The sequence below is a fragment of the Colletes gigas genome, unplaced genomic scaffold (genome assembly GCF_013123115.1).
Source record: "Colletes gigas isolate AHSC1104 unplaced genomic scaffold, ASM1312311v1 Colletes_gigas_Sc00010, whole genome shotgun sequence".
Classification (NCBI taxonomy): Eukaryota; Metazoa; Arthropoda; class Insecta; order Hymenoptera; family Colletidae; genus Colletes; species Colletes gigas.
Genome location: NW_025106639.1, coordinates 8,247,893 through 8,267,920, shown reverse-complemented (window position 1 = coordinate 8,267,920; position 20,028 = coordinate 8,247,893). Strand labels below are relative to the sequence as shown.

The 20,028-nt window shown below is 48.1% G+C and overlaps 4 protein-coding genes across 8 annotated transcripts; 3 read left to right on the top strand and 1 right to left on the bottom strand.

Moving 5' to 3' along the window:
- Nucleotides 1–751: 751 nt before the first annotated feature.
- Nucleotides 752–9,114, top strand: LOC122398034 (uncharacterized protein KIAA0930 homolog). Of its 5 annotated transcripts, XM_043397626.1 has the most exons (9): nucleotides 752–1,317; nucleotides 2,723–3,042; nucleotides 3,161–3,424; nucleotides 3,976–4,075; nucleotides 4,437–4,742; nucleotides 5,547–5,735; nucleotides 6,089–6,667; nucleotides 8,482–8,631; nucleotides 8,931–9,114. In XM_043397626.1, exons 1-9 carry the CDS (start codon nucleotides 1,197–1,199, stop codon nucleotides 8,969–8,971), a joined length of 2,070 nt encoding a protein of 689 aa, XP_043253561.1. In that variant the 5' UTR covers nucleotides 752–1,196; the 3' UTR covers nucleotides 8,972–9,114. The 5 variants fall into 5 exon arrangements, with proteins under 5 accessions (XP_043253561.1, XP_043253562.1, XP_043253564.1 ...); XM_043397627.1 differs by lacking the exon at nucleotides 5,547–5,735; XM_043397629.1 differs by lacking the exon at nucleotides 6,089–6,667.
- Nucleotides 9,115–9,301: 187 nt separating this feature from the next.
- Nucleotides 9,302–10,392, top strand: LOC122397663 (balbiani ring protein 3-like). The gene is made up of 4 exons (XM_043396959.1): nucleotides 9,302–9,450; nucleotides 9,511–9,784; nucleotides 10,002–10,211; nucleotides 10,273–10,392. Exons 1-4 carry the CDS (start codon nucleotides 9,327–9,329, stop codon nucleotides 10,304–10,306), a joined length of 642 nt encoding a protein of 213 aa, XP_043252894.1. The 5' UTR covers nucleotides 9,302–9,326; the 3' UTR covers nucleotides 10,307–10,392.
- Nucleotides 10,393–10,461: 69 nt separating this feature from the next.
- On the bottom strand, nucleotides 10,462–13,502 carry LOC122397662 (arylsulfatase J-like). The gene is made up of 8 exons (XM_043396958.1): nucleotides 13,149–13,502; nucleotides 12,559–12,732; nucleotides 12,046–12,258; nucleotides 11,711–11,960; nucleotides 11,461–11,640; nucleotides 11,050–11,316; nucleotides 10,708–10,981; nucleotides 10,462–10,633 (listed from the first exon to the last, which is right to left on the bottom strand). Exons 1-8 carry the CDS (start codon nucleotides 13,257–13,259, stop codon nucleotides 10,468–10,470), a joined length of 1,635 nt encoding a protein of 544 aa, XP_043252893.1. The 5' UTR covers nucleotides 13,260–13,502; the 3' UTR covers nucleotides 10,462–10,467.
- Nucleotides 13,503–14,061: 559 nt separating this feature from the next.
- LOC122397925 lies at nucleotides 14,062–19,714 on the top strand. The gene is made up of 5 exons (XM_043397424.1): nucleotides 14,062–14,163; nucleotides 14,233–14,785; nucleotides 15,568–15,901; nucleotides 16,142–16,508; nucleotides 19,241–19,714. Exons 1-5 carry the CDS (start codon nucleotides 14,062–14,064, stop codon nucleotides 19,712–19,714), a joined length of 1,830 nt encoding a protein of 609 aa, XP_043253359.1.
- The last annotated feature ends 314 nt before the right edge of the window (nucleotides 19,715–20,028 follow it).

Below are 20,028 nucleotides of genomic sequence, written 5' to 3'. Positions count from 1 at the left end.
GGACACGTATGGAAAGATTACTCGAGAAAAGCAGTCTTACAGCGAAGTAGAAGACGTACAATTTAGTTTTTCAGCTTTGGTAAGTCATTATAAGCCCGAGACATTGCTGACCGCGGAAAGTCGTAGATAAGCGGACGCTTAGTCGGTGTAATTAAAGGGAATGGAGGGGATAATTTGTAACATTGCTTGTTACAACACGACAACGTTACTAGTAATATCTGACCACTCGATCATCCTTCGATAACAGTTAAATGCCGACAGTTCGTGCGACGTGAATCACCCAAGTTTTTCCGAATGACAATGGATCATGAGTCAAGTCACTAAAAAATACGCAAATTAAATGTTCGCTCGCGATATATATCGATATTCTCGGTCGATAACATCCCTTTATTTCGAATCTCCGATCGAGATCCGTAGATAAAAACGGAACGTTAATTTTTTATGCAGACAACTGTTTTATCAGGCGAATCGAGCCGGAGAACCGCGTCGGTATGAATTTGTCGCAGACTCTCAGGGCAGAGTTATAACTCTGGGGGCCCCGGGGGGCCGGAGAACGATGTCTCCAATTTAAATTAGACGATTCGATATCGTTTGAAAATTCGCGCTAAACGATCGACAGCAGCTGAATGTTCGATAACCATCGAAGAATAATTGAACTCTCGGGATTTGGAAAAGTGCAAATGCACCAGCAGGTTGCGCATGCGTGGGATTATCGAGCGTCGTAGCGCCAACTCGACAGTCGTGGAGGAGACTCGTCGGGACCCGGTGACTCTCCGGTCGGCGAAGCGTGAACTCGACGAGTTTCGAGGCGCGAACCCGTAACGTCGAGTATCGTAAACGATTCGTACGACTCGCGTCACTATGGCAGTCAGATAAAGTCACCACGGTGGAGATCCTCGGTGCACAAACATCCGAATCGTGACGCAATCCGCCAGAGAAAGAGAGAGAGAGAGGGACAGAGTAAAATGCCGGTCGGCCGCGGAGGGATTTCGCGATGACCCGTCTTTGTCTCGGTTCCATCGTCGCGTCTCTCGGCACCGATCCGCTCGGCGTTGTCCTCGCCCCTGCTGCCGTGATCCTCAGCGAGCGTGTCCAGTGCTAGTGCGCCGCGGTAGGCTGTGGCGACGACAAGTGGGACCGTCCAGGAGACGCCGGCGTTCACCACGTCGAGGAGGAGCCTGATCGTTCAGCCGAGCATGGCCAACCTGGCGGGTAGCTCGACAGCGGGCCTCACCCGGCCGCCGACCATGCTCGAGCAGCTTCTCGAGGAGATCAACTTCCAGAGGACCAAGGAACTCCGGCAGATGCTCAAGGATGGTCGGTAACAATTCTATTTAAACACCGAGAGGAACGAACGAGCCTGTTCGTTTCGAATTAATAGCTGGTTGAAAGGGAGCAAGAGTAACCACGAGTCTAGCAAGGGCTTAAGCATGATTAAGTCCGTCTTGCGCGTTTGGGGGAGTCGCGAGGGTGCTCGAACAAGGGGTGTGTTCCTGGGGGGACTGGTGCTTTTGTTTGGGATATGCAGGGGTTTGCAGCGAGGGTGATTCGACGATCGATGAGTCGAGGGGGAAACGAGCCACGATCGCGTATCCGTCTACGATGTTTCCGCTTTGTTTTGCCAAATTATTTCTTCGCCGTTCAGACGGAGTAAGGTCACGACTGGAGTTGTTTTTCTTAACAGCTGACCGGAATGTCGATTTCGTTTGTACGACGTTCGATCTGACACGCACGATTTGCCGATTCGAATACGTTTGCATGCATTTACATATATTCGAGTCTGCTGCCGCGAGGTCGAAGACGAGAAACGTATCGGAGCAACGGGTTAATCCTCAGTTAATCCGTCCATCGACACCTTTTGTTTGCTGCCTCGATTCTCCAGCATGGTACATTTCCATCGAGCATCGGAGAACTCGAATACCAGCTGGTCCATCGACCATGAAGTCAACTATTACTCGTTTCCTTTCGTTACGAGGAACAAAACATTCGTATCTGGGCGTCGATTACGTAGCCGGAATCTGGTTTTGGTTCGCATATTATTAACGAGAATGCTGGACCAATTACTTGAAACGCCTCGTTCTATAAACACAATATGACGTAACCCTGTGTCGCCAGACAATTAAGTACACGCTGCACGGGATGATTCAATATCAATAGCGTTTTTTAAGCCGTGAGTCCCCTATGCGGTCGACGAGGAAAGGCTTCTGCGTTGCGGGAAACACTTTGTAATACTTATTTGTCATCAAACTCTTTGATAAAACGAGAATACGATGTTTTATAATTTACTAGCGATAAATTAATAAATACGTTTTGCGTTTCGAGCAAAAAAGATCGTGGATAGGTCACGTCGACGATAGGAATTGCAATTAACTCGGACTTGGCTGAATATCGTTATCGATTATCGACTGTCTTCCGCGCGATATGGCCGTGTCCCTCCCTGGAGAAATTTTGTTTTGCTCGTTCGCAGATAACGCGGAACCGATGGCGATCAAAACTACCGTGACGATCTTTCCTCGTGCGAATCGAAGGCTCTTATTTTTACCAGCGACCTTCGCGCCTCTGACGCATCCGGTATATTTTTTCACGCGCGCGTATTTTTAACGACGTTCTCTGTCACGCTGCGTTGGAGCAACGTAAATTCGCGTGGCGCGTACCCCTTTGCTCGACGCGATAATAAAGTAAAGGGTGATTTACGGAGGATGTCGTCGAAACATTTTCGCAGACTCCGGTTTCGTGGTGCTGCAAGGTACCACCTACTGGACGGACCTGTTCGTCCGGCATTTCCTTTTCCAAGCGGAGCACACGATCGACGGCGACGACCTGCTCTTCTTCGTTCGCAAGAAGCACGTGAAAACCTCGTCGAGGTACCTGCCGAAGTTCGAGACCGAGGTGGACGTTTTCCGCAAGGACAGCAAGAAACTGCCGATCGGTGATCCCGACATCGACTGGGAGGAAACCGTGTACCTGAATCTGGTCGTACATCAGTTCGACTACACGCTCACGTTGGCGATCTGCACAAGAACGAGCCCCAAGGAATTGCAAGTGAGCCGCAAACCACTATTTCTCGCATTCTTTAACAACCCTCGAGCCAAGAGAACCGTTTCGAATTCAAAGTTTCTTTAGTCACTGGCGGAAAAAATCTCCTTCTTGGACGTTTCAGGTTTTACGAAGACACTCGCAGAAGGTGTACGCGAGTCCTAGTCGACGTCGGATGGACGCCAAGGGTGATCTCGAAGAGATGACCTACCCGCACATATGCTTCATGGTGGACAATTTCGACGAAGTTTTCTGTGATATTCTAGTGAGGGACGGCGAGATGGTATGCGTGGAGCTGGTCGCGTCCGACAGAGAGGGCGCGATCCAGGGTGTAATTTTCCTCGGTTCTATCAGATACGACGCGCTCAAGAAAGTATACGACACGAGGGTACGTTCTTGGCACTCCCAGCTGCGCTCCAAGCCGCGTGCCCCGCGTCTCTTTTAACGCTTTAACGCTCGATCCTGGGTTAACCACGGTATCGACTTGAAAGAAAATTTGTTTTCAAGACCGTTTTATCTTCTAAAATCACTAATTTACTAACACTATTAAAGTACTAATGCACATTTAAACAAAGGGTTGCTGCTCGTATTGGGTCAGACGTTTCGAGAATGCGAATTGTGCAAAACGTAATCTGATTAACGATCGACGATGATGCTTATCGCGAAATCGCAACGCGGTCGCTCCGTAATCATTAATCAGATTACATTTCGCTCCGCTTCAGATTCCATGCTCAAATTAAATTTGCGCGATCGATGCTCGTAAATGTATCGTCGATCTGAGCCCGATTCTCCCGGCCCGCGTCGCAATTGCATCCGGCGCTAAAAAGCGTCAAGTGGCTCGAGTGGCCACGTTCCCAGCCACCGTTATGCATGCTTTGGGAGCGCGGCTTCGAACCGAGTGTCCCGCTGAAACGTAATACCGCCGCTTCGATTTTTCAGTCTAGCTTGAGTACCAAAATGGCGCAACGCATGACCTTCGGCCTGTTTTCCGGCGCGGCCTCGCAGAGAATAGAGTTCGTCCGAATGAAAGGACCCCATGGTACGATATACAGTGTCCCGACGCAGCGTTCACTCTTTCGTTCGATCGTTTGTTCGTCACGATTAAAAAACATCACCTGTGCACACACGTTTCCCCTTAAAGTCTCAGCTTCAATTTTTAAAAACATCAGAATTCTTTACACAACAACGATCTCGGTCGTTTGTTCGTCACGATTAAAAAACATCACCTGTGCACACACGTTTTCGAATCGAAAGAGCATGTCCGTCAAATTCTCTGTAATTTTCCCTTGAAGTCTCAGCTTCGATTTTTAAAAACATCAGAATTTTTTACACAACATCTCGATCGTTGTTGTTCACCGCGCGTCGCTTCCTTGCACCATCGATCATCGTTTCTCTTTCAGGAAAAGGACACGCTGAGATGGCTGTGACGAAGCCCAAGGGTTCGGGGGCGGAGACGCCTACGTCGGAGCCGGGTTACTGCGCCACGGATTCCCTGTGGGACGCCGACTGGGACGACGCCGAGGAGTTGTTCATGTACCGACATCAACGAAGGCTGTCCGATCCCAGCGCAAACTTGAACAATTTCGTTCGCGGTGGCTGGAAGACGAAGCCGGACACGGCGTCGATGAAGGCCAGGTCGGAGAACGAGGGTCTGGACTCGATGGCGAACGGCCTGAGCGAGATCGAGGCAGGGGACGTTCGAGATGGTAACTACGAGCTCTTGTCCCACGCGGAACGATCGTCGAACGATCGAACGTCGACGGGAACCGGAAGTTGCGTGACAAATACAACGACACTCTACATTCTTTATACCCTCTCCTATTTTTTCTCTGCCTGCGGCCCTCCAGGAGCGATTGTGCATGCTATTGTGTTACGTATCTGTGTCTTTTGCACATCTATCTCACCTCGATAGCTTAGACGTCCCTATTGAGAACAGTTTCTTTTACACCCCAAGTTACATCTTGTCGCGGTATAAAACTATTTAACGTTACTTTCTGTTTTGTTTCCGTGACTCAGAGGCGCCCAGAATATATCTTTTCTAGTTCGAGTCACTTTTCAACGTACTAGATAGCAAGCTGAAACCGGAGGGTTCTTTCTTTGCGATTCACTGTTTCCGCCGCGAAGCCTCGGATCGGTCGGGAAGGAGCAACAGCGAGATCGCACGCTTGGGCTCCTTCGGGACCGGTCGTAGCTACGAGCGAAAGTTGGACGGTAATTACGTAAACGAAGGGAACGTAAACGAGCAAAAATTGCGAAAAGAAAAGATGCATAGGCACGTCGTGAAACACGTCGAGGAGATACAAGCTAGAGCCACCACCACCAACACCGCCACGCGCGTACTCCCTTCTGTCCGATACGCTTGTCACGAACATGGACGATCGAGTAGAAAATGAAACGACAAAGTACCAAAAAAAAAAAACGAAAACGAAAGAAACGGAAGCGAGACAAAGAAACGCGTAGCCTTATCTCTAATCAGTGGACACGTGCCACGCCGGCTCTTTCCTTTGTAGCCGACCTACAGGATAGCAGCTGGGGCGGCCGGGGCTCACCGGGAAATCACAGAAGTCCTCGTGCCAGACGACGAAGATCCCCTCACCCTGGCAGGCAGCAACGACCGAATCAAAAGCAACGTAACTCGTGGGAACCGGCCGGAAACGAGAACTCCCCGAACCGCAAGGAGGCCTATCACGAAACACACGGTGAGCGTGCTCTCCCGCGCGTTCCAAGACGCTCGTTCTTTGTCTTCCGCTTCTTTCGATCATTCCATCGAGCATCCGTCGATCGCTCTAAATCAAATCTCCCCGACAAACCGGGACAACCATTAAAATTCCACTCTGTTCGCGTTAAAGATATTAGAGGATATTTCTACGGGCCTCGAGTTTACCACGATATTATCCATAATGCTCTGCATAATCGTTTGAACCGTGGTGTGCGATTTAAATCGTCACCATGAGTGTCAAAGGGAGAAATCGTTCGATCGAAGCGACAGGTCGATGGTCGGAGACGACGAAGCGCGAGCACGCAGACAATGGAACAGGTTGTTTCGTGGTAGGCCTCCAGAACCACCATCGTCACAATCATATCGAGGTCGGTAGCGAGATACTCGTGCCGGCGGCGCCCTGCCTGACGGACGACAACGTCAGACGGAAGCTGGACGCGGGCGCCATAATGGTCCACGGTAAGGAGGAGCTGCCGCTGGGATACGAGGAGGAGGAGCAGGACAATAACCGTAAACGCAGACCGTACAGCACCGGGAACATCATCAATCAGGAGAGGATGAACAACATGGAGAACGAGGAGGAGCATCGACAGCTGAGCGACGACGAGGTGTTCAGGTCGAGGCGGCCGGACGGGCGTCACCGTTTGCGGTCGGCCGGCTCCGACCAGGAGGAGTACTACATCGGGAACAAGAACAAAAACGACGAGACGATCAAAGATAAAAACGCGAATGCCCGTATCACGCGCGGAAACCTGACCACGCACAGGCACAGCGCCACTCTGCCGAGGAGAAGACGAAGACGCGCGCTTTCCGGAAGCTTCGCGAGCAACCCACTCCCTCCTCACCGAGTCACACCAGACGGCACAGCCATCTACTATTGGTGCGAGCTCCCGCGCCGCCCCGGCTCACAGGGTAAATTCTTCTTCCACCCTGCCACATCCGACACTTCCACCCACAACGCGATCACCCGTACAGATGTCCGACTCTTCCGACGGCCCGTTCACTAGGGGTGCGCGGACACCCACGAAACTCGCGAACAAATCCGAGAAATCGGCGAATTCGCAGCAAAGAGGTCGCTTTCTTGGCTGTCCCCGAGTTTCGAGGCCACCCGCACACACCTCCACCCCTTTTCTCACCGCAGTAGCGTTCGCGAATCTAATTTTCATCAAAATTGGTGGAAATTGTGAGCATTCTGATTTTTCAAACCACGTTGACACTTCGTCGACCGCTAGCCGATCATTGGCGATCGATCGCTTTAATTTTAAGCGCCAGATAAAGTGTTAATGAGATAGCTGACCTCGGGGGGTGCAAAAGTGAACGAATCGACGCGGAACGAGCTGTAAACGATGGCTTTCTTGCGTCCAAAGATCGTAAATTATTGCATAATAGCGTGGTGAACCATAACGCTGTGCACCTTTTCAGAAAAGGCGTGTGTTTGACCTTATTTCCGAGTTCTTAATTAGTATAAATTAGATGTATCGCGCCTAGCCTTCGTTGTGAACATTACGCGAACGCTAGTTAGCAAATACTACTCCTGCGAATGCATTGATGCAAATTGGGCCATGCTTTGGACTTCCAAATATTCGTTTCCTTGTACAGAATATCCCCAAAAGTATCCTTCAAAACGAAAAGAAAGTTCTGCATTTTTTGACCAAGATCACGTGAGAGAGCGATCGTTTATCGGGCAGTCTGTACGACACCAAGAAAACCAACAGTCATTTTGTCCATTGTACTCCATCCGTGAATGTTCGTAGTTGTTAGAAAGGTAAATACGTGTCTCCGTTCGTGCGACCATGCTCAGCCTATGACTGTGTTTATGAGGATGGTGAAATTACATTGGCAATGGGAGTGCGATCGTCTCCGAGACAATCGATCGTCGAATACCATTGGAACCGATCGTGACGGTGTATCGTAGTGCTGGTGGTGGTTCGCGACAATACCAATCAAATGCTGCAATCTATTTCTATGCTTTCTGTAATCTAACGTCATCGTAAGAAAAAAGAAAAAAGAAACAGAATGTTTAAACCGTCTACTCCGCGAGTTTCACCACCGGTATAAACATAGTCATTCACAATGATGATCAAGCTACAATATACAAGGTGTTTCAAGAATATCCGTAAATACACACTCGATCTACGTACTAAAATAAGTAAAAATCGTCGTTCTCCTTGCAGAACATTTTAATTATTTTAGCGCGTAGATTCGACCGAGTATTTGCATATCTCTGTGAAACATCCTGTGTATTCGCCGAAACGAAAGACCGACAACGAAAGTAAGAGATCGATAGAACGTAGAATCCATAATTTTTAACAGTCTCGTCCTTCCATTCTGCTCTATAGTATGTTCGATGAAAAAAACGCTTGGAGCAAAAAGAAAGTACGCGTCGTAGAGCAGAATGTAAAAGCTCGTCGAATCCTCGTCGGATAAAAAAAAACGGAACGCTAGTGCATCCCTTGTTTGTGTTTACCTGTTCTGCGCACCCGTAGCTAATGTGTATTGCTCTGTCACTTCGACGTACATACATACGTGTTACGCCTTGTCATCGATAAGTTTTCGGTCGTGCAGCGTCGCTTGTATCGAATTTCGATATTCGCCATGAGTCACCAATCGAGATTCATTGTCCTGCTTAATCGGTCGGCGCGTATCATTCCAGGATCTTAATTCTAGGTCGAGCCTGAATTCGATCCGTGGTTATCAGTAATAGTCGGTTCGTTGTCTGTCATCAGAGCTGGACGACGGCGCATACAACCCGTTGTGGACGATGAGAGGATTCACCCAGACCTTCCACTTGTGGAAAGAGACCAGGCGAGCCCAATCCGTTCCCCTGAACGCGTTTCTCACGTACATTACGTTGCCCTGGTGGAGCATTGCCAAAGGTACGAGACCGGTCGCCTGTCGATCGGTCGTCGCGGACAGAAAAATTCTTACGTAAAGGCAGTTTAACGCGTCAAAAGACGGCGTTACGTCGCAGCAGTCCAAGGGTCGGGCAAAATATCTCGAACGAATCCTGGACAGTTTCTAATCCTTACGCAATCACTGTTAGTTAAAACAACAGAGTCGTGAGAAACGAAATTAGTCTGCGACGAACAGCTGTTGCGTAACGCCTCTCCATCGATCAATTTATTCGCGAACGGAACCGACAAGCCGATTAATTACGATTTCCCTCCTTTTGCAGATATCCTTGATCATCGAGAAGGACCTATTCTAACGTTTTAACCAACACGAAGTACTAATACGGTTTCTACGGAGGGTTCCCCCTTTTCTCATTTCATTCCCCACTTTGTACTTTTTTGGGCAGAAAACTGTGGTCCAACAAAATCGAAGATATGTATAGATTAAGAAATAAACGAGATACTATTTACAATTCCCCCGCCGGGTCCAGTCTTTATCGTCGCGTTTCTTTATATCCTGACATTCGGAAACCTCAGCGTGCGCATATAAAAATGATTCGGAAGGAAATCCACTTCCGCCCGTGCAACAGAATTATCTATGAGCAATGTTCCGCGACTAGCAGTTCTACGATTAGTAGTTCTACGGCCAGTAAATCTACGACTTCGCGGATCTAGGAAAAATGAAGTCGTTCGTATTTGCCGCGTGCGTTTTCTATTTTTCTAGCAGAGTCGGTGCCGATACGTGTCGCACGATGACCGATATATTCCTTCGCGACGAAGAAGTCGAAGACCTGACGAAGGAAGGTACGCTCGAAACGGTAACTTTGTCGAAACTTTCTACGTAATTCCGACTATCCGTCGCAGAATGTAGAAGAACGCGAACGGAATTTAACAAGGAGATGAAGGACGTGAAGTGCATGCCACGACAAAGTTTACAGAGGATAACATCCACGTCTGGACACATCTACTTCCCGGCCATGATTTCTCTGAACAAGTGCGACGGTTTCTGCGGAAATAATTTGCTCTGCTTGCCCATAGCGACCAAGAGGAAACGAGTCCTCGTTAAAAGGACCATCGATCTTACGTCGACCACCATGTCTTGTCATTATATCTACGTCCAGGAACACACGGAATGCAGGTAAAATGAACTTCGATCCTTAATTTTCACGATAAAATTTCGTCAAATTGTCACACGATCAGGGTAGACCTAACAAGATCTATAATTTTCATTTGTGTTGTGTAAGGTAGGTTTGATTTCTCAATAATAATATTATTTATTTTCCTTACGCTATCGTTTACCCTTGTTATGCACAAATGGAGCATAGATCCTCGGCTACAGGGCGATTAAATCGTAGGTGTCGATGCAGCGTGATGAAAGAAGATTGCAACGAGAACCAGGTGTACGACGAGTACAACTGCGAGTGCAAATGCATCAATATGGAGGAACGAGCCATTTGCAACAGGTTGAAAAATATGGTGTGGGACGCCGAGAAGTGCAAGTGCACTTGTCTGATGCCCGAGGAGGTGTGTTCCACCGGATGGGCATGGATTCCTTCGATGTGCAGGTGAGTTTTAACTCTCTTCCCGCGGTTCTCCGCGTTCTAACGGCATTTCTTTGGTCCCCAGGTGCGCCAAAATCATGATGGCGTCCGATGACTGATGGTGCTGCTCGATTATCCGACATTTCCATTATGTACAACAAAAATTTGCGCGTCTTAATTATTGTAACATTGTAATCGATGGCGGAAACTTTTGTGCACTTTGGTATACGTTAAATGTATGCTCCCATCTGCTCCTTCCTCTTGTTTTATTTGCATTTCTTTACACCGTTTCTGTCAACTCGTTGAGATAGTCGCCGAAGTTGGTCCACACGTGGTCCCAGAGGTCTGGATTCGCTCTCTTGTCCCAAGACATGTTCCCAGGCGGTACCGCGGTGGCGTTCAATTTCCTCAGCTCTTGCTTCAGAGAGTTGACGATGGTTGGGTACCTTGAACGCGACGAAAAAGGGAGATTTACTTTAAAGCAGACGCGTAGGGGTTGAGAGGGTTCGGTTCCACTCACTCGTTGGCGAGATTGTTGTACTCGCAAGGATCGAAGCGGACGTTGAAGAGACAGGGAGCTTCCAGAGGCTTGCATGGAAGCAGAGTCTCGTTTTTGGGGTGGCAGATGACCGTGGCCTCTGCTTGAAGCTTTCTAACGGTATCAGCGGACAGATCGAGGCCCACGCTGGCCACTGCTCGACCAGCCGCGCTCCCGATCACGCCCCCCACGTTGTAGACCTGCTCTCTTCCGGATGGGCCGTACCATCCGTCCCATTGTCCGTTATAAGTCGTTCCTTTTAACGTATCGTGGCTCGTAGACAGAATTTGGAGTCATTCGTAGTCAGGATAAAATGGTTCGTACCTTGAACGAGTTTCCAGTCGCCCACCGTGACCCCCGACACGCCGAAGATGTCGTCTATGTTGTGGAGAACGCTCGTACGCGGGGACTCGAGGTCTCCGTTCAAGGAGTCCCATAAATCCATGCCGTCGATGTTCAAATTCGACGAATTCCCGCCAGCGGCGATGAGCAGCGTCGGCAGCCAATCGCTGATGTGAAACAATTGTCTGCTGACCCTGCCAGGCCGCCTAAGTTTGGGGGACCATAGCAGGCCGGCTCCCCTAACGCCACCTAATCGAGATCAATTGATCAGAGCCATGTAAACTATCTTAATCGCTGCCTTAGACGCTGGGACTAGGAATAGGTACAGGTTGAACTTGACAGAGTTTTAGCGATTCACTCCAATCGTTTAAGCTTCTCGATCAATCGAACTACCTTCCCAGAGGGTGTTTTTCGTGCCCCTGAGCGGCCAGTTGGACGCGGCGTTCAAATTGAACCCAGCCGGGGGGCCGCCATTGTCGGTGGAGAACACTATTATGCTGTTCTTTAGCATCCCATTTGCGTGCAACGCCTCGACGACGCTGCCAACCGACTCGTCCAGCTTGCTCAGCATACCTAAAAACAAGAAGAGAAGTCAGGTACCTTGGATTCGCATGACACCAGGACCAGGATGTCTTTCAATCACCAGCGAAGCGTCTTCTATCGTAATCCTGGATGTCGTTGAACCTGGCGACGTTGTGATCCGGGGCTGGAAGAGGATTGTAGGCATTTCCAGAGTGGACAGCCGCGTGGGCTATGTAGAGGAACATAGGTTGGCTGGCATTGTGGTCACCGATTAATTTCACCGCTTCTCTCGTGATGACGTCGGTAGTATATTGGCCGTGAAGGTCCCAAGCTGGATAAAGGTTCCTCCTCATGTCCAGACCCCAGTAAGGCTGCGTCGAGGATCGCAGTAATCGCGTTTAAAAGTTAGCACGAAGTCATAGCGAGCGAATTTAATCGTTTTACGGGAATACTTGCATCTTCGACGGCACTGTGATCGAAGTAGTCGTGATGACCGCTCCAGAAACCAAGATGGGAGTCGAATCCTCTGTAAGTCGGCGTGTACTCCTTCGTGTAGAAGCCCAGATGCCATTTCCCGACGATGTGCGTCTTGTAGCCGAGGCTTCTTAGATACTCTGGCAGAAGCTTCTCCCGAAGAGGAAGCCCCCTTGGTTCGGCACACTTTAAAACCTGATTCGACACACGGTGCAACGTTAGACGTTCTCTGATTTAGAAGCTACGAAGAATGGACGACATTCATGATGTAACGAAAAGAGCAATGCTACGAGTCTGGCCTCGAATAGTGTCCCTGGATGGATGGAGGAACGCGCGACTTTGTTGATTTATGTGTTGACGAACGAGTCATCGAGGTTCCAGCCGCGAACATACCACACTCTATTTATTCATAAGCCCGTCGCGCGCTTAAACGATCAACGACAAAGACGCGAGACGCTCGTTTATTTTGTCTGCGTCCGTACCTCGTCCACGTACCCCGTGTTGCATTCCTGTGTGAATGGGATGCTTGCCAGTCATCAACGCGCTCCTGGACGGCGTGCAGATTGGGCTTACGTAATATCGGTCCAGGAGGAGGCCGGAGTACGCGAGGGCGTCGATGTTGGGCGTCGGGATCTGCCCGGAACCGTGAAATCCAACGTCGTTCCATCCCTGTGCCCATCGATTTAAAACCATTAGCGTTCCGCCGCCATCGCGCATTTTTCTATATAGTTACTCACCCACTCGTATTCGTACAATGGTGACTCACTATAAACGAAACAAACATTGGCTTAAAGAATTATGTTCGAAGTAAAAATAAATGGAAAGAATTCGTGAGAAACAAGTTTCTTTTCAAGCGTACGAACACGAGTGGGAGTAATCGTACTCGTTATCGATGCAAACTGAAAAATAATCAATTGCTAGCAATTTACCAAGTTACGTTTACTCGTGTAAGTGATTCTAAGTGAAAATAGAGGTTCAGGCTTGATTTCTAAAGTCCCCGTAACCGCTGTCTGCTCGAAAGTTGCGAAACGAACACAATAAGTTAGCAAATATTACGCAACGACGTCGGAGAGTTTGACGCTTACCAAATCGTCCGCCAAAATGAACACGATGTGCGGTCGCGCGGTTGCGGCCGCGTGTTCGATAAAAAGAACTATCGGTACGAGGTACCGAATCGCTTCCTGCGCTCCGATCATCGCCCTCGGGGCGATAATTCGTCCTCCGGAGGAGCCGCAAACTGGTTTCCCCGGCGGACCACTATTTTCGCCGACTTACGATCGTTCTCGTCGATCGACCAGCGTGGAAACGCTGCACGAGCCGTCTGGATGACTCGAGAGTTCCGAAACGGTCGCGATAACGAACAGGCGTATGCAAATTGCAAGACACGCACACACACGGATCCCCTTCTTTTCGTCCACGACGAACTCCAGAGACGGGCACTCGAGCCGGCGGCCGGTGCTAAACTGTTTTAAACTCGTCGTTCGCGGAGCTGCGCTCCCACCTTGAAGAACTGTCTTCTCCGGGGAAGCAGTTTCCATAATACCGGCCATTGACGTTCGACGGCCTTGCAGATGCACCGAGTCACAGTCGAAAATAGATAATACAAAAGCTTATTCACCCAACAAATTCGTAACATTACAAACGAACCTAAAGTTTCGGTTCGTCGTCGATGGTAATTACTGGCCTAAAATCAAGCGGTATCTGCGTGGTGAATCACGCTTCGCGTTAATTCACCGAAATGGGAAAGCGTCGATTTAGATGGTTATCGTGCAAATGGACACCGTGAAACGTGGGTCGGTTGTTCGTCGCAGGAAGCATTATTCCGTTCGTCCTCGAACCGTGACGATCGGTCGCATAAGTTTAACGAAATCGTGACACTCTTAAAAAGCGCTCCGACTCGAATAAATAAAAGTATCGAAGTTCCTTTGTCGTTGCATCAAGTGTTTGCTACTTATTTCTAACAACAATTGTCGACCATTGAACAGACCAGAATCCAGCATGCATGAAACAGCTTGGAGCACTGTTCTATCCGTGTCTGCGTTGATCGTAAATGCAACAACGAGCAGCGAGGTCACCTACAAAGATGTGATCGATAAAACGGTACCTAAACTCAGTTTCTAATTAAACTATTGAAACTCGGCCAGGGGATCGTGATAATAAACTTTCCAGATGACGATCGTTCGATCCTGCGCGATGTTCGACCCTAAAGACACCCTGTTGCTGGCGGGTGAGTACGACGAGTTCCTCCAGCGATCGATCCTCGGGGATCTACCGGTGGCCCTGATGGCAGAATCGAGATCTACGGCGTTCGAGCTGTTCGCTCTGGCCAGATACTCGTTCAGGCTGTTCAAAGAGATCTCGTTCGCGCATCTGCTCTGGAAGATAAAGCGTTTCGTCGTGATAGCGTCCTCTCAGCCTCTGCTGAGGCTGCTCTTGCAACGGATCAGGGACTCCACCTGGTCGAACCACAACGGATACCACGTTCTGATCGACAGGAAGACCGAAGATCGCGGTTGTCTGAACGCTCACAGCTTCCTAGCCACCGCCTGGGAATACGATCTCCTCTCCACGGTGTTCCTGTGCATAGATCCCGACGAAGGACTCGCGATTTACGCTTACAATCCCTATTCGGACGATGCTCCGGGGATTTGGAAACAGGCTGGACGCTTCAAGGGACCGAGGGGGCATCCTTGGGTTCTGCTGAAGACCAAATACCACGATGGTATAAGTTAATAATAGATAATATATGTATAAGAAAGACGAAAGGAGAGAATCTTCAGTCTATCAACGCGTATTAAAAATACTAAAACTTTAGACGCGTGCAGTTTCGAAACTACTAGTGCTTTATCCATTATTGAGCCGCCGTTAGAGGCGGCAAGGCCTCCCCTTTAAAATGGCGTTTGGTTTTTGTCGATCGGACTTTTCGTTTCGGAGATATCGCAATTTATGTAAATGGTAATTTTTTTAATTCGACTGTCTCTGTCTCCGTCTGACGCGTCGCGCTGGACCTCCTTGTCGCACGTTGACCCACTGACCGAGTGACCGAGTGACGTCACGTTTACTATTTACTACGAGCACGTGCGGTCAACGACCTTGCAAGGCCGTAGTAAGAAAGTCCATTGATCTCGCGACGTAAACAAACGCTTCGGTCCCATCCGATCGACTTGAAACTAAAATCCTCATATCTCCGGAACTAATTACGCTATCGACTCGTTCGAACGCTCATTTTAAAGGGCATTTAACCCTCTATCCTATGACCATATAAACTATTATTATTTGTATTATCTTCTATGTTTATTTTAACATTTACTTTGACTCTATACACCCAAAGAAGTTTCAGTACTTCCTATGGATCATACGGCTGGTTTGCCATAAAACTGAATCATAAATTGTTTGTTTAATTGAAAATGCCGGTAGGTTTAGTGTTAAAAAAGAATAGTAACTGTATGTCACCAAGACATATCGTTATTAAAAATTAAACAGACTGATGTTGTAACGTAGAAGATCCGAGGATGTGCGAGGGCTTGACGTTCGACAGAACGAGCAATCTGAACGGATATGTGGTGAGGTTGAACGCGATACCGTTCGAGCCCCACCTCGACGTGCACCCCGATAAGCCTGGCCTGGACATGTTCGCCGGCGATAACAGCGAAATCGTGAAAATACTGTTTGGCAAGCTGAACGCGACGGTGGACGTGCTCGTGTACAATGGGACCGAGTCGGATCTAGGAGGGGTCGGGCCCGACGGGAACATGATGGGACTGTTGGCGGACGTGGGCACCGGCAAGGTGGACATGGGCATGAACGCGAGAAGCTTCCATGCTATGTGGAAAGTCGCGTACGTGTTCCTCTCGATCCAATTGCGAATGTCGAATCTATCGTGACTCGAGTTTCTCCGCGAGATCTTCTCTAAAAGAAAGTAAAGTCTCGACTCGTTGCTTACGCTAGCGTTAAAACAGAGCAACATTTAATATAGATTAACAATTAAGAAAATACCAACGATGGCGCGTTGAAAAATTGTAATTACGCGACCATTAATATTATAAAAGGGAACTGAGGAAAATTTGATTCAACACAGGCATACATTCCCTCATGGTCAAGATGGCCTCTGCGTGCTCACGCAGAATCTCGGAGAAATATCCGAGGTAGGAAAGATCGTGTCTTTCATGAGTCCCAGCGTGATCCTAGGGAAAGCCACGGTCTCCCTGATCACCCTTATGGTTCTCGCGAAACACGAAGGGTTCCTACGAGCATTCTTGAACGTCGCCCGTCTGCTTACATACGTCGCCATGCATCGACTGCCCCAGCAAACTGCATACAGGATCTTCTTCAGCACGGTGTTCCTGGTTTTCATTATCATATGCCCGCTGCTTCAGAGCCATTGGGCCGCTCTGCTCACCGTGCCTGTTCCACGGCCCAACATCATGACTTTGGAGGATCTCAAAGTAACTAACCAACTCTTATAATTTCGTACCGTCTCGTGGGAGTCGAGAGAGGAAGGCTCACATTTGCCTTCTCGCTCTTGAACAACTGAAATTCGACGGCATACGATTCCAAGTCTCGACAGCCCAAGTATCTTTTACTTTCCGACCTATGCAGGCGCATATAACCAAAGTACTATAATGAAACAAAATTTTGTGAAATTTTTCTTTCGGAAATACACGTTTCAAGACCCCCCAATCATATTTGAATTATTAAAAGAAAAGAAATTCTTTTTTATTATTCCTATGTATGAGCGTACATATGTATATCATATGAGATATCACTTCTGATATATCTGGCAACGTATAACCATTACTGCTAGCTACTGCCAGCCTCTCACAGCCTCTGTTGGCCTCTCATGATCTCCACTTATATTTCTGACAACGTATAACAATTACGACTGACTTCTGCCAACCTCCGCTGGTCTCAGCTGACCACTGCTGACCACACCTGATGCTTCCGACAACGTGTGACGATTACTACATGTTACTGCTTGCCCCTGTTGGTCTCTGCATGCCTTTACATCCATCTGCTGGCCTCTGCTGGCCTCTGCTGACCACTGCTGACCACCCCTCATGATTCTGACAACGTGTAACGATTACTACGTGTTACTGCTTGCCCCTGATGGTCTCTGCATCCCTCTGCAGGCCTCTGCTGACCGCTGCTGACCGCTGCTGACAACCCCTCATGATTCTCACAACGTGTAACGATTACTACGTGTTACTGCTTGCCCCTGTTGGTCTCTGAATGCCCTTGCATCCCTCTGCTGGCCTCTGCTGGCCTCTGCTGACCACTGCTGACCACCCCTCATGATTCTGACAACGTGTAACGATTACTACGTGTTCCTGCTTGCCCCTGTTGGTCTCTGCATGCCTCAGCATCCCTCTGCATCCCTCTGCTGGCCTCTGCATCCCTCTGCTGGCCTCTGCTGACCCCTGCTGACCCCTGCTGACCACTGCTGACCTTTGTTATCAACTTCTGACATGATGTATAAGTATTCAAGCCTTGTATAATGTAAATCTATGGCAATAAATGATATAATTTAACAGAATTCTATGTATTCTCATCATTTTTACCTTTCTTTTCCTCTCCAAATCATTGCCTTAGTTTTAAGAGACCGTTTTTCCGGTTAAAATTGGATTCCCAAAGTGTTTGAGTCTCGTACTTGCTGCCAAAATCAAAAATCAACTTTTAAATTTTTTCGTCAAAAAGTCCTGAAACAATTGGAATGTCCTGAAACAACGAAAAAGCCCTGAAACTTTGAAATTTTCGAAAAATTGGAAAGTCCTGAAACCGCTGAAAGTCCTGAAACAACGAAAAAGCCCTGAAACTTTGAAATTTTCGAAAGTCCTGAAACAGCTGAAAAGCCCTGAAACAATTGGAAAGTCCTGAAACAACGAAAAAGCCCTGAAACTTTGAATTTTTCGGGAAATTGGAAAGCCCTGAAACAGCTGGAAAGTCCTGAAACAACGAAAAAGCCCTGAAACAGCGAAAAAGTCCTGAAACAGCTGGAAAGTCCTGGAATTTCTTGGAAACGCCGAAAATTCTTGGAAACCCTGTATTTTTAGCAAAGTTCTGAGTTTCAAGACTTCCGAGGTGTTTCAGGACTTCCTAGTGGGTTCAGGGAAACCAAGGACTTTCAGGGAGTCTTATAACTAAAGTAATGATTTGGAAAGGAAAAGAAAGGTAAAAATAATGACAACACATAGAATTCTTTGTAATTATATCATTTATTGCCTTAGATTTACATTATACAATGTTTTAATACATATATATCATGGCAGAAGTTGTTAACAAGGGTCAGCAGTGGTCAGCAATGGTCAGCAGGGGTCAGCGGGGGTCAGCAGGGGTCAGCAGGGGTCAGCAGGGGTTAGCAGGGGTTAGCAGGGGTCAGCAGGGGCCAGCAGGGGTCAGCAGAGGCAAGCAGTAGCAAGTAGTAATCGTTATACGTTGTTGGAAGCATCGGGGGTTGTCAGCAGTGGTCAGCAGGGGTCAGCAGGGGTTAGCAGGGGTTAGCAGGGGTTAGCAGGGATCAGCAGGGGCAAGCAGTAGCAAGTAGTAATCATTATACGTTGTTGGAAGCATCGGGGGTGGTCAGCAGTGGTCAGCGGAGGCCAGTGGAGGCCAGCAGAGACCAGCAGTGGCAAGTAGTGATAAGCAGAGACGAGCAGAGCCAAGCAGTAGCCAGTCGTAATCGTTATACGTTGTCAAAAATATAAGCGGTGATCAGCAGAGGCCAGCAGAAGCCAGTAGAGGACGAGAGACGTTGGCAATATCAGACGTGGTCAGCAGAGGCCAGCGGAGGACTGTAGGAAAATTCAAAAGTACATGTAGTCGTACCTTATACTTGAGGTAAAAAGGGGTATAACTAGGTAAAACAGTTTTATGACATTACCTGCTGACACGAGTTGGCCACCAGTAAAGGGATGTAGAGATCAGCAATGGTCAGCAGGGGCCAACGAAGGTTGGCAGAAGTCGAGACTTGGAATCGTATGCCATCGAATTTCAGTTGTTCAAGAGCGAGAAGGCTGGAACTTATATCTTAGATCGAAACTCTGTTGTATTTAGTTAACAAATAATTATTCAACAAAATAGTTCAATTTAACCCTAGCTCTGAATAACTGATGACCAAAAGCCACGAATACCAGACGATATAAAATACATGGAGAATCAGAATCGACGCATCTTTTTACAGGAGTCGAATTACCAAATATACGGGCCGATCTATCACATGGAACAGATACACGACTCCGTGTTGAGGTCGCGTTTCCACGGGGTCAGCAACGACCAATGCAAGGAGCGAGTCCTTGGATCGAGAAACGTCGCATGTCTGGGCGATTGCCTTCACCTGTACGTGGGAAAGTCGCGGAACCTCCATCACTCGAAGAGGATACAGCAGAACGTGCAGGCTTACGTGACAAGGGAGAATTGGGCGTTGTTTAATCGTGTGACAGAGGTGATAAGCAGCATCGTGGAGGCCGGGCTGGTGGACATGTGGAGGAAACTCAACACCAGGAAGATGTACATAGCTTGGCAGAGGAAACGACAAAACCACAAGAAGAGCTTCAGGATATTGAAAATGAGGCACATAGCTTTCGGATTCCACTTGCTGGGATACGGATACGCTTGCGCCACCGCGGCTTTCCTTTTCGAGCTTTACAGACGTTAATAGATACAAGCACCTTTATATTATATTTCAGGTAGTTTAAAAATAGTGTAAAATCGCAAATTTGTTGCACAGTTTGAAGCAGCATCCCACGTTTATGGAGTCTTGCGATAATTACGTTTAAAACATGTATAATCTCGAAAGATGTATCAGAAACAGAATAACTTAAAAATATAGAAGATTACTGAATGGTGATATCTGTGACAATACGTCTTAAACAATTTGCAACACTCTATCGATTGGATTCTACGAAGCAATTGGAGTTACCATGACGTTTACTATAGAGAAATTCCTCTGGGATTTGACAGTCCGTTGTT